This window comes from Ammodytes marinus, assembly GCF_949987685.1.
Source record: "Ammodytes marinus genome assembly, chromosome: 2".
NCBI classification, from domain to species: Eukaryota; Metazoa; Chordata; class Actinopteri; order Uranoscopiformes; family Ammodytidae; genus Ammodytes; species Ammodytes marinus.
Genome location: NC_137231.1, coordinates 29,775,332 through 29,789,516, shown reverse-complemented (window position 1 = coordinate 29,789,516; position 14,185 = coordinate 29,775,332). Strand labels below are relative to the sequence as shown.

The 14,185-nt window shown below is 40.3% G+C and overlaps 1 protein-coding gene across 2 annotated transcripts in view; it reads left to right on the top strand.

The window, feature by feature from the left end:
- Nucleotides 1–9,391, top strand: part of dapk1 (death-associated protein kinase 1) — a 79,676-nt gene extending 70,285 nt beyond the window's left edge. For both annotated transcript variants that reach the window (XM_080038397.1, XM_080038398.1), the window contains exons 21-27: nt 2,448–2,633; nt 3,099–3,296; nt 3,804–3,942; nt 4,242–4,362; nt 6,486–6,674; nt 7,496–7,885; nt 8,378–9,391. In XM_080038397.1, coding sequence (XP_079894523.1) covers nt 2,448–2,633; nt 3,099–3,296; nt 3,804–3,942; nt 4,242–4,362; nt 6,486–6,674; nt 7,496–7,885; nt 8,378–9,277 — 2,123 coding nt within the window. In that variant the 3' untranslated portion in view covers nt 9,278–9,391. The remainder of the gene's footprint in view (nt 1–2,447; nt 2,634–3,098; nt 3,297–3,803; nt 3,943–4,241; nt 4,363–6,485; nt 6,675–7,495; nt 7,886–8,377) is intronic.
- The last annotated feature ends 4,794 nt before the right edge of the window (nt 9,392–14,185 follow it).

Below are 14,185 nucleotides of genomic sequence, written 5' to 3'. Positions count from 1 at the left end.
ACACACACACACACACACACACACACACACACACACACACACACGTACCATTGTGTTTCCTTTGCCCGCTCTATACTGCGACGCTCTGAGCCATTACCTTCCAGACAGACATGATGCTCGCTCTGATAATGGTTCAGTTACGTGAGCCGTATAGAGTTACCGATCCCATCCACTATCTGTGGCATCTGGCGGAATGGGAGGTTGAAAGAGCTTTTTTCTTCTTCTTCTTACAATTCTAGCTGAATTCAGTAACAGTTGTTATTGACTCAGTCTAAAATCACCACCATGAAACACAAAGAATCCTGGTGGAGCTGCCATAATGTCTATTTGTCTAGTTTTTACATTTCTATTCAAGCCAACTTAATATAAACATGGATTTTTGAAGTTTTGTAAGCCTTTTTCGAAAGTCAAATGTGTGGCACCATAAATGCAAATTTACCTTCGTCTTATGTCAATATTTAGCCCCAGAACTTAACGTGGACACCTGAGAGCATTTCACACTGCATCCCAGGTGGTGTATGAATGAGTTATTTGAGATGGATTTATCCTCTTTCATTCATTTGCTTAAGTAATCTGTAAAACGCCATGGAACAACATTGTAGAGAGGTTGTGAATGCAAATGTAGGTTTTATAAGTTGTCCATTAATGTAAGAAACATAGGACTGTCACATAAGGAAAAGGAGTTGACACAGACAAATGAGCAACTTTGCCTGCCCTGAGGTCAAACTACAAAGTAGAGCTGCAACGATTAATCGACAAATCGATTATTAATCGAGTATTAAAATAATCGCCAACTATTTTGATAATCGATTAATCGTTTTGAGTAATTTTTTAATAAAAAATTTCCAAATTCTCTGATTTCAGCTCCTCAAATGTGAATATTTTCTGGTTTCTTTAATCCTATTATGACAGTAAACTGACATATTTGTGTGTTTTGGACATAACAATACATTTGAGTACGTCAACATGGGCTTTGGAAAATTTATCAAAATTTTTCACCATTTTCTGACATTTTACGGACCAAAAAACTAATCGATTAATAATCGATTAATCGAGAAAATAATCGACACATTAATCGACTATCAAAATAATCGTTAGTTGGCAGTCCTACTACAAAGTCACTTTTTCATGTAAGGTAGATTTTCTTACCCATATTGTATCTTATGCAGACTTGAAAGGCCTTGATTTCAGTTGACATTTTGGTCATTTGATACATTTCAAAGCTGTCATTTTACAATGAGTTTACATGAATCATACTTTTTGGCAATTTCAAGCTTTATTAGATATTACAGAGTTGAAATGAGAAGACAGAGAAGGGGGATGACCTGCAGTAAAGGTCCACGGGTTGGATTTGAACCCGCGACCACTGCAACGAAGGCCGGAGCCAATATGGTAAACTCTCTATCCACTACGCCACCAGAGCACCCTGAGAATTTAGTTATTTCTGAATATCATACAACCCTTAACTTTACCACCACATACACTGTCACTCAAAATGCTTCTGTAGTTGTTTTTGTCAGAGGCACCAAACATGCCCAAAACAATGTGACTTGGATAGAGAAGTATCTCTGACTGGTTCAGACTGGAAACAACTGGCTTCAAGGAAAGTAAAAAAAAAACAGAGAAGGGAACAGTTTGCAGATGGGTTTCAACATCGGATCGCCTAGATTTCCTCACATCTGCACAATAAGCTTTTCTCTGCCAAACTTATTCTTGACATTGTACGGTGACAGGTCACAAAACAATAACCAGTTAAAACCAGAAACGGTGGTTGTGGATTCTTGTGAAACAAATACAAAACTGCAGCCAATAATTAAGACATTATCTGACTGTGTTTAAAAGCAATATAAAACAAACTGTAGGTGTGGTTCTACACAGTGTCAAATAAATCCAAACAGTCATTTCTGCACAGTAGATTTATTTGCTGTAGAATAGCGCCCCCATGTGTTTGCATGTGTGCTGTTATTGGGTGAAAAATAACACTGAGCTCAGTTCATTATTTGTACAGAATCGGACATAGGGCATGCAAGTCATTATTTACATATGCAGGTACTATTGTGTGATTATACATGATCTGCTGAAAATTGATAATATCTTAGAAACTTTTTCCTTGGTTCCAGTTAGAAGCTGTTACCTATTTTGTATTGTTGTGTAGAATGAGTAGAAAAAACAACCAGCTTATTGCTTTGAGAAAACATTTTTATTATGAATACAAATATATATTTTTTTTAAGTTTGACTGTAGTGTGGAAATGCCTTCAAAGAAACATTTATCCTCTGAAACAACATGGAAAAAAATTGTTGGTTGAATATACTTTGGAATGTTTGATGCATCAGAATCCCTGCTCTTGAGGCCAATATCATCTAAATATATTGTCAAATACACTACATCTGACCCTGTAACAGACACTGGTTAACATTTTCCTTCCTCTCTTCCTGTGTCTTTAGTGTCAGCGAGTATTTCCAACCTGTACCCGGGCTGTGAGAATGTGAGTGTGCGGAGCCGCAGCATGATGTTTGAGCCCAGCCTCACCAAGGGCGTCCTGGAGGTCTTCTCCCCCGTCACCAACGCTCTGTCCTCAGCCGACGAACAGGCCACCAAGGCCATCGACATCCAGAACACCAACATCAACGGTGAGAATGCTTAGATTTAAAGGTGCAGTCAGCAATTCTGAAGAACGCATGTTATCAAAATCATTGAATATCTCCTCACAATCCACTCCTCGTCCGTACTGTGTGTGAGCTGGATAAACATACAGTGTTAATACACAGCCTAGGCTCTGTAAATTAGCACGTTGCTAGATACAGTGGGCCCTCTTTGTTTACATTCCCTTTGTTTACATACCAGTTTACAGAGCCTAGGCTGTGTATTAACACCAGATTTATTAAGTATCGTGAGGAGATATTCACGGATTTTGACAAAGTGATTTTTACAACAAGCATTCTCTAGAACTGCTGACTCTACCTTTTTCAATTTAAACAAAACACGTTTGAACGTTTTTACTAGGTATTTCCATGGTATAAACATATATAACAATAAGTATTTACTTTATATTTACTAAGAAGAGACACACTAAAGTCTAACCTCTCTCCCCGTAGGTGTGGGTGATTTCAGTGTGTGGGAGTTCTCGGGGAACCCGGTGTATTACTGCTCCTACGACTACTTTGCCTCAAACGACCCGACAGCCATCCACCTGGTTCTGTTCAGCCTGGAGGAACCATACGAGACCCAGCTGGGACACATCACCTTCTGGCTCAACCTGCTCAAGGCCCTCACTCTGCCCCAGGACAACATCGGTGAGGAGGGGGACAATGTGTGACCAGTCCTCTAGTCACTAGCTTCTTGTCCTTGATGGCCACCGTAGCTTCTGTAAATTCTTCGAATGGAAGAGAGCATTGAAAATCTAGGATGTCACCACTAGATGACACTAAAATGCTCCTATTTTACACCCTGCACCTTTTTATGATTGATTTGCTTCCTCTGTGAAACTATTTTAACATGTTGGATAGTTTGCAGGATTTCCTCTGACAACAATATATTTTAAAATTTTGAAAATATCTTTTGTGATTCAAACCTTTTTCTAACCCTGTGTTGCGTCTTAGCAGAAAACTATAAAGTCAAACGCCCAAAGGCCTACTTAAAAAGTTACCGAATTAAACTGCATGTGTAGGATTTTATTTTGGTTTTTATGGCTACTGGCATATTTTTGTGTGTTCGATAAATTGGTTAAAACTTTTATTATTTGGCGGGTTTTACATTACCTCTGTCTGATCCTTTAGTTCTTTCCTCCTGTCTTCCTCCAGCTTTCGGAGGGCGGACCCCTCAGCCTCTGACGGTCGTCCTGGTGGCGACTCACGCCGACCTGGCTGACGTCCCCAGAGCCTTCAGTGGAGAGTTCAGCTACGACAAGGAGAAAGCTCTGCTCAAGGAAGTCAGGAACAGGTTGGGAATCACACACCACAGCTCACAAGCGGGATATGGAGATTATTTAGTTCTAATTTATGGAAGATTTTTTTTTTTCACCACATGGCTTCTCTCTACGGAGCCCGGGAGGAGACATGGGTGTAACTTTATCTCAAACCAAACCACGACTGGGATTTATAACTCGTATGCACGTCTTACAAAATAGTGTAAATGTTTGCATGGGAACACCGGTTAAAAATATTTTCAGTAAACAAGGACATTGCTCTGAAGAGTTTATAAAATGTTTATTTTTATTATTATTATTTATATTTATTCAGGTTTGGGGTGGACCTGCAAATCAGTGACAAACTGTTTGTGACGGACACTGGATCTTCTAACTCCAGAGACGTCAAGCTGCTGAGGAGTCACCTGCAGGAACTACGCTCCAACATCATCTCTGTGAGCTCCACACACACCTGTGTTTATTTTAAAACACTTACTTTTACGTAATTTACTTCAAAAACAGACGTTATTTCTATCAAAATACTGTTTTTATCGGATTGAAAATAACACAATTTTCCTAAGAAAACTTCTTAATATGAATTAGTAATGAAACTGAAGGAGCTAAAAACTTTAACACCAATGAAAATAATCATAAAAGAGGATTTGTTTCATGATATCAGCAGACAAGTATTTCTATAGGATCCAAATAAGACACTATTGAAGGGACTGAATTTAAAATATTCCATTGGTTTAGTCGATGCAGTCAGTTAATCTTAAGAACTCATTTATGGGGGCGCACCCAGTGGTGTAGTCTACGTGATACGCAGGTATACGCAGGTATACGCAGTATACCCACTAAGAAAGCTCCAGCATTTCCGTATGCCCACTAAGAAATGCGAAATGATACGTAACAATTTCGATAGTGACAGAACTCAACTGTCATACTTTCATTCATAAATTCAACCTGTGCGCTGTGTCCCTGTGGAAGTCGCAACGGACTTATAATAGATGCGGTACCAGGCATTACCCACGGCCCTTTTCATTGCGGACTGTTGGGTAAAAGAATGGGCGATGTCCAACCCGAAAATACTGGCAGCGCGACGCAACATTCAGCTCAGTAGTCCCCTCGGGAGACGCACACGGTGCTGTCGGAGCACACCAAAAGCGCGCAGGGACTTTTTTTTCTCCCAATGAGGAAAAAGTAATATTCTCAGTTTGCATTACCGGTCTGAAATTCATATTAACTTTTGCGAGCACTTCAATATCAGACCATCAGTGCAGTTTTCATTGGCTTAGGTGGCGATTGATTCACCCCGTCAACTCATGCACTGAACATGAAAGAAAACCAGAGCCGGCCCGAGGCATAAGCGAACCAAGCGGTTGCTTAGGGCCCCCGACCGCCAGGCTTTCTTTTTCTTTTTGAGTTTGTGTGTTTGATATTAACATCATATTATGCAAACGTAATGTATCATACAAAAACATTTGGAATACAATGTGTTGGTCTGGATAGTTAATAGCCTAATAATTGAATCAATTCATCTGGGAGATAATCCGAGGTTAACTGATCACGTCAAGTTCACGTCCAAGCACAGTGTGTATTGAGTTTATTTAAATGGGAATGAGGCTGCCCTCAGTTGCCCATGCACTGTGTATAGTCTATAGCCTATTTCAGCCTCGTCTGTGGAAATAAAGATAGCTGGACAACAGAGTTCTACTACTTCGTTCCTCTCACTGCATTTAAATGCATTCACTATATTACAGAGAAATATTTCCATAAAAGAAAAGGAGCACCAAGCCCATCCCAGAGGACCCTGCATAATATTTTATTTTAAATTAATATTTTTATGGAAAATCCATGTGTCTTTCTTCAATAGCTTCTAATTCACCCGACCCAGCTTCTCCAAGTTCTTTGTTCACACAATTCTTCGGATTAAGCCTCTTAATTTTCCTCTCAAAGTGCACCAGATTCATGCATTTCACTTAAAAAAGGTTAAAAAGGATCTCCCGGGGGGCTAACCCCCGGACCCCCCTAGAAGGGCCGGGATCTAGAACAGACTTGTGTTTATCTATTGTAGAGTCACCAGAAGGTGGGAAACATTGTATTTTAATATAAAAAAAATCTGGGGGAGACCAATTTCATTTGGGAATAGAAATCCTAAGATTTGTGTTTCTAAAGGCAGGCTAAGGTGTAAAATGTTTTTGCCTTTGCTGCACCTAATGCAGAAACAACAAAATTGTAAACTAACCACGGTGTAAGCCATATGTTTAATGTACAAATGCTATGCTGCATATTCAAGAAGAGGCTAGGAAGGAATCATCACAGTATACCCACTACAAAAAACTATACTACACCACTGGGCGCACCGGTGGTGTAGTGGGCAGAGCGTGTACCATATTGGCTCTGGCCTTCGTTGCAGTGGTCGCGGGTTCAAATCCGACCTGTGAACCTTTACTGCAGGTCATCCCCCCTCTCTCTCTCTGTCTCCCTATTTCAACTCTGTACTGTCTAATAAAGCTTGAAAACAAACTGATTAAAAAAAATGCACACAAAGAAATAACTCATTTCTGACCCTTTGCAGAGCTGCAGTCCCATGACCCTGCTGTCGGAGCGTCTCCTCACCACCCTGCCCTCCTGGAGGAAGCTGAGCGGACCCAACCAGCTGACCTCATGGCAACAGTTTGTGAGTGACGTCCAGGAACACATCAACCCTCTGGTCAGCCAGGACCACCTCAGAACACTGGCTCTGCAGCTACACAGCATGGGGGAGGTGAGACTTAACATGGCAGCTTTAAACTACAGTGTATGGAGCTGGATTTCAAATCATTATTCAAAGTTCCACATATGGAAATTTAAAAAGAAAATTAGTACCTCATATAAACAAATTGCATCATATCTATTGCTACATGAACCATTCACTCTACATGTGAAGTATAATATCTTACCTTTTTTTATTGTCTTATCTTTTATCTTATGTAGGCTATAAGTATTGATGAAGTTACGTTGCACATTGTATCTCGTTGTACTTGTACAATTGCAATAAAGGATATTCTATTCTATTCTATTCTATTCTCTACTAATATAAATATTTTCTATTAAGAGAATAATGATTTTTCCAGATATTTCCCATTTATATTTGTTCTGATACAAAAACCCCACAACAATATTCATTTCTATAATATTATATTTGATTGTAGCTGTGAGATAAATGTACTTATAAAAAGCATCTCCAGCTGTTCACCAGACTACCACCAGGGTGCGCTGTTTGAATAAATAAAACCAGAGCTGTGTCTTCATCTGTTAACAATTGGAAACACTCTGCAGCAGGAACATGTTGTTCCTCTGTTTATTTGTTAACCACAATGTCCCAGGAATTTGGAAAGTGTTTCTTCATTTATTTCTTGCTATAGTCTCCTAACTTATAATCTTAACAGCAAGTTTTAATTTTCTTATTTAGGAATCCAATTTCATTTAGTCTTTTTATCAATATGTTCCACTAAATTGAACTTTTTGCTGCATATTTACATATTTATTTATTTATTTTAATATTTTTATATATATATCTATTTTCTTCCCTCCTTCCCCTCTCAGATCAACATAATGCAGAGTGAGACAGTGCAGGATGTGGTGTTGCTGGAGCCTCGTTGGCTGTGTAGTAACGTCCTGGGAAAGCTGCTGTCAGTGGAGACGCCCAAAGCCATCCACCACTACAGGGGGCGCTACAGGCTGGAGGAGATCCAAGCTCTGGCCCCCGAGAGTGATGTGGACGAACTATTACAGATACTGGACGCTATGGACGTGTGTGCCCGCGACGCCACCAACCCTTTCATGGTGGACGTCCCAGCGCTTATAAAGACAAACGGTCTTCATCGCTCGTGGACGGAGGAAGAGGAGGAGGAGTCGCTGCTGTACGGAGGGGTGCGACTTGTACCCGCAGAGCACCTGACGCCCTTCCCCTGTGGCCTGTTCCACAAACTGCAGGTCAATATTTATTTATTTATTTACATTATATTTATTGGTTTTTAGCCATTGATAGGACATATTGCAATGTACATTTACATAACACCCTTCCCCCCACCCGTTAACATTGACCATTCAGGGTAAAGAAAAAAATAATATATATGTATAGCATTTTAATAAATAAGTTAAAAGAGCTGTTACTTAAAAAACAATAAATTAACATTTCTTATAATATAGCCTTTGCAATGTTTACAAATATATTTAGGAAGATTATTACACCAACAATTACAGTAATAACAAAAACAATAATATCACCATTACAATAGCATCAGTTAATATCATTATTTACATCATCCCAACATACAGTTTATTAGTAGAACACATCGGAGCTCCTTGGTGTATCTGTTTGATTTTCTTGTGCGACATGTGTTCTGTGTACTGGGATCAATAAAGTTGTTTGAATGGAATTGAAGAAAGTGTCTTTTTTCCCTTTGTGCTACTTTTCAACTGCAGGTGAATCTGTGTCGCTGGAGCCACCAGCAGAAGCCCGAGGAAGAGGGCGGCGATGACTTTGACGGAGACATCCACCTGTGGACCAACGGAGCTAAAGTGAGCCAGGGAGGCGTGGAGGCCATGATCCTGCTGGTGAACCACGGCCAGGGTCTGGAGATACAGGTGAGGGGTCACGACTATGAGCGGGCCAAGTGCTACACCCTGCTGGACGCGGCCTGCAGTATAACAGAGAACCTCCTAACCTCCACTCTGCCCGGGCTGCTCACCGCCAAATACTACCTGAGCCCCCAGCAGCTGAGGGAGCACCACGCGCCCATCATGATCTACCAACCCAAAGACTTCTTCCGCGCCCAAGTCCAGCGGGAGACGTCGCTCACCAACACCATGGGCGGCTACCGAGAGAGCTTCAGCAGCATTCTGACCTTCGGCTGCGCGGAGGTCTACCAGCAAGGCATTCTGGGTAAGGACATCCACATATCGGACGTCCCGCTGTTGGCCCGGAGGAAGCTGTGTCGCATGCTGGACCCTCCGGACGCCCTGGGGAAAGACTGGTGCCTGCTGGCCATGAACCTGGGCCTCACAGACTTGGTGGCCAAACACAGCAACGGGACTCCGAACGGAAGCGCAGACTCGGACTCAGACTCCCAGAATGCAACGGTGCAGCCCAGCCCGACGGCGGCGCTGCTGTTGGAGTGGAGCGGGCGAGCGGACAGCACGGTGGGCGTGCTCATGGCCAAACTGAGGGAGCTGGGGCGCAGAGACGCAGCAGACTTCCTGCTCAAAGCCTCGCCTGTCTTCAGGGTCAACATGGAGGCCGTGGTCAGCGCCGCTAACGGTTACCCGCCAACCTGCAACGGAGGCACGTCCTACAACTCCATCAGCTCCGTCGTGTCCCGCTGAACTCAAACAGGGTTGACCTTTCTCCTCCGTCCTTTTGCCAAAACGTCACATGGGCTGACGTGACATTTCTCCTTAAAGGTGGAGTCTGCGATTCTGGAGAACGCTTGTTGTCAAAATCCCTTTTTTGTCAAAATAAGTAAATATTTCCTCACGATCCGCTACCTGTCCCCCTTCTCTGTATCTTTCTGATATCATGTATTGCTGTTTAAATAGCCTAGGCTGTGTATTAACAAACAGTATGTACTGATTTTGACGAAAAGTTGATTTTGACAACAAGCGTTCTCCAGAATTGCTGACTCCATGACGGTCACAGACTTGTGTGTGTGTAAAAGGACATGAAGTGCAATCGTTACCAGAGAGTCGCGCTGTTCGTTCCCTTAATGAATCACTCCATGAGAAGTTGGTGTGTGTGAACCTGACGATGTTGTGTTTGTGCTCTCCACACCTGTACAGCTTAAACCTTTTCCTTCCACTATGAATGTTGTGAAAGAGCTGATTGTCCCAAAAGCTCCAAAGAGGAATCCAGTGCTTTTTTTATTCTGTTCTTAAATCTTGTCGTGCTGCTTATATTACTATATCCCTCCCTCTTCCAACTCCTCTACTGCACACACACCCGAGTCTCACTCATCTTACAGGCTAAAAGTACAGAAAAGACATGTTTACTAATAACATGACGGAATGGACGCTGTAACAAAGATGGCGGCCTCTTGTTTGGACCTTTTTTTCTTCATATCAGTGAACATGTCGCAGGCTGCCTTCTCTGCTCGCTCCATCCATCACAGTAACACATTAATATTATCTCCCGTCCTTTTGACATGTTGGCCGTTCAGCTAAGTGTTTAATAAATGAACAGTGCCTTTGCGGCCTTCTACCTCCCCTAAAGAGCACAAATAGTCTTGTTATTATAAGAAGAAAAACACACGGTGGTTATTTCCAAGCAGTTGAAGAACTGTGCCTTTTGTCGATATTTATTGTAAAAAAATGAATTTCAATCAAGTCTATTAAGGAAAAGGCCATCTTGCATTTAAGAGGAGGAGAAGGTTAATGAAGAGTGAAAGAAGGAAACGAAAGCTGGGCTCATGTTACAGGGTGTTTGAAGCTACATTTTTTACCAAACGCAAACCTGAGATCAGATCATGTTGATGCTGTGTTGTGTTTAGTGTTTGGGAGTCAAATTTGAGTCCGTTTTCAAATTTGATTCAGTAAACAATCATGTTTAATTGGTGTATTTGTGGGTTAACACACATTCATTCTTCATTTTCTAAAAACAGACATTTTGCTGATTGGTGGTGATTCCTTTTTTGTGACACTTTATATTACGGGTCCCCTTATTTCCTAAAAAGTTTCCTGGAGAGAACTACAGTATGTAACGTCAAAATAGTTTAAAATATAATACTTATATTGTCCTTTTTCAGGAAACTCTCGCAAAGTTTACAGTAACTTTTATCTTTTGGCACCTGTAAAATAAAGTGTTACTAAATATGTGTTTCACTCTATTGATTTTTCAGTTCTTACTAAGGGACCTTTAGACATTTGAAAATGAATTGTTTTCCCAAAGTATGTTGTCTTACTGAGGGATGTTGATCCTCCTGCACCAAAAGGATTTAGATGTTTAGGTAAATGTTTAAAATCATTATTATTGGATTTGATACTTCAGAGCTGCAGGGCAAATTGAGACCCCAAAACCTCAACTCCTATATTATAATTCTGTCACCAAAAATTTTAAGAAATGACATAAGGAAAACTCAATTTTTAACATTTTCTACTAAACTGAAAGGTAGTTTATAATATCCAGAGCCAACGCTGCACTTTTGTAATGCTTCCTCCACAGCAAACGGTGTCAGATTTTAACACAGTGGCGACGCTTCTATCAAGCTAAATTTGAACTTCTTGTGAGTGTTTGTCACCATGCGTGGCTTCATCATCTTCTTTCAGTTTTTCTCTCTTTATAACATGACGCTGCTGCTCGGCTCGGTCAGCAAAAGCAGGGAAACGAAGATGGCATTAAGTTAGTATTGTTAGCTGGAGAAATAGGCCAGCCAATGGCTACCGATGCCAGAGGAAAAAAGCATTTTCACTTCTGTGTACGCTGGTACTTATTAACTGTTTGTGAATCAGAAAAAAATAATCTTTTTTTAAAGTACATGTTGATGTTTGGAAAATACTCCTTTCCATTCCTAAAAAAAACTCACTTTGTGGATGTGAAGACTCTTTTTGAGGAGACAGTTTGGTAGAAAAAAAAGAATATCTCTGTGCCACAGTGCAGTATTTCCTGTCTGCTTTACTTCCCCAGTGTTACCATCCGTTCACAGAGATACAAGACAAGACTTTTAATCTCAAATACTGAACTTTTGCTGTTCCTGTCTCAGCCTGGACTTGCCAATGGACACAGCAAACTCCAGCTGTGATGTAAATACTCCAATCCTGTTTCCTCGACCTTATACGTCCACTTTTTGCTGTTTTTTTCTGTTTTTCTAAGTTAACTTTTAGTTTTTTTCTTTTGCCCAAATATGTTGATTCCAACGAGTCAAAAATGAATGTACTACACATCTCTCCTAAGAATACGTTGACAAAGATATGGTGATAGACCTCCGAACACATGTGTGTACAAAAAAATGTCCCTTAACTGCTCAGAAATGTCCTTTTTAATTTTTTTCTCTGTTATGTTGAAGCTTTTGTGTAACCAATGTTCGTGTGCCTAAAACACACTCAGTCATTCCTCCGTTGTCGCCTTTTATAGAACACGAGTTGAGTTGTGATGTTTCACAAAGGGAAGGGAATATTATGTCTTTGTAAAAGCTGGGAATCACGTATATTATTACCAAGTTCGTCTCCATTCTGTCTTTTCTTTTCTTTTCTTTTCTTTTCTTTTCTTTTCTTTTCTTCCACCCAAACAAGTGGAAGCTAAAGGTGTCTTCAAAAATATGTTTTCTGTCTTAAGGGGAATCTCAATATTACGTCGGGGTGAATTTTCCCTCTAGGAGAGACTCCTGTCTGATCGCCACATTGCACAAGTCTTTTTTTTTTTGCTATTTATGTTACATTATTTTAGCATGTCTTGGAATGCCATGTTCTTAGTACTTCTGACACTTTATAGTGTAATACATTTTATAATAAATTCTTTACCTAATATCACCGTCTCTGTCTCAATTGAAGACACGTACTAATTAGATATTTTAAAGTTGTAGCAGATAAGTTAGTACAAACAATTAAACTAAGGATTAACATTCAATATGTGGAAATATACATATTGAAATGTATTGGGCTAACAGCATTTGTTCCCACACTGGGGGGATGGGAGGGCTCTCGAGATGGTTAAAAGAATGTATTTCTGCTACATAGAGTAGCCTATATATTTGTTTTCAGACTTCCCTGCAATATTTGCTCTTGGTCTTTTCTTGTGAGTGACTAAATAATCCTAAAGTATTTCAAACAAAACAGGGAAGACGAGGATGTTCTTCCTTTACAAACAAAAGTAAGCAGTCTTTGGTTTAACTGGACAGTTGGAAACACCCTTCTGAAGAAATATAACTTTTGTACCGTACTTAAGTAGTATTTAAAAGTTATGGTGCTTTATCCACTACATTTGTGTGACCGCTAGTTTTGTTACTTTTCAGTTTACATGTTTTCCTCCCCAGCCCCTTCCTGTCCAGATGTTTGTGGTAAACTGAGGCTGAAGTGAGTACATCCTCCTCTTTCCTCAACTAAATAAACTATTTTAACTCTCCTGTGATCAGTTCCAAAATGTATCGTCACTAAGCTAAAAAAAAAAGAGCTGTTTTTCTAGACTTTTTAGAGGTATGTGGTTCTGACAGGACGGCCATACAACAAACACATGATGAACTTATAGACCATGATGCATTGCTGTAGATTTATATAGCCAAAAGTATATAAAGGAGTTACAATGAGCTCAAAATTAAACAGCGGTAGGTAAATGAATCCATAAACAGCAGATATAATAGGAAAAAAACAATGAGGGGGAACATGTTCCTGCTTTATCAACATTTTTTCTTTGCTCACTTAAAGTACATTTTGCTGATAATACTTGCATACTTTTACTTGAGTAATGATTTGCATGCAAGGCTTTGACTTGTAGTTAAGGATTTTCACTGTGCTAAAAGATGTGTTAACTTCTTCTAACACTGCGGCCTCGCCAGCAATTAATTTGAAATCGGGGACAAGCTGTCTTTTACTGTTTGTCATCTACCAGATTCCGGGCTGTTACTCACACGTTTGTGGGTTCATTGTGGAGCTGTAGCTGCAGGAAAGTTGACCCTCCGCCCACACACTCACATGACCCAGTCTCTGTAGGTTTGCCTCAACTTGCCCCAATAACTGCTGACAAAAGGTGTTGACTGTCATTCAAGATCTATTTGTACAGAGAGAGAGCGCGAGAGAGAGAGATTTCCAGGAAAAGCAGGTGTGGCGTTTGAACAACTTGAATCTGAATTTGTCCTTGTTTTGCAGAACATTTTAGAATTGAAAATAAGCTTGTCTCAGGTAGGGAGATGGCTTAAGTAACTGTAGTCTCTTAAGTTAGCACAAACATGGATGGATGGAAGGATGAATGGATGGATAGTCTTTATTTAAGGTCTCTTTTTAAATTAAAAAGTAACACATATACAAATAGTCGAACTTGTTTTCCATGTTGAAGCTCAAAAATTATTCTTGAACTAATTTCAACTGATAAATATGTATTTATATTTATATTTTATATACTATCTATGCAATAACCCTACTATTTTTTTACGTCGTCTCCTTCCACTTCCTTGTGAAATCCTCCGCAGGGATTCTCGAGCAGGCGCAGAAGCAAACTCCGATATGCGATGTCCGATCCCTGTATGCAGAGAGAATGCTAACTAGGAACGAGTCAGCCTATTGGTGTTCTTATCCGACTTCGCTTGTCCG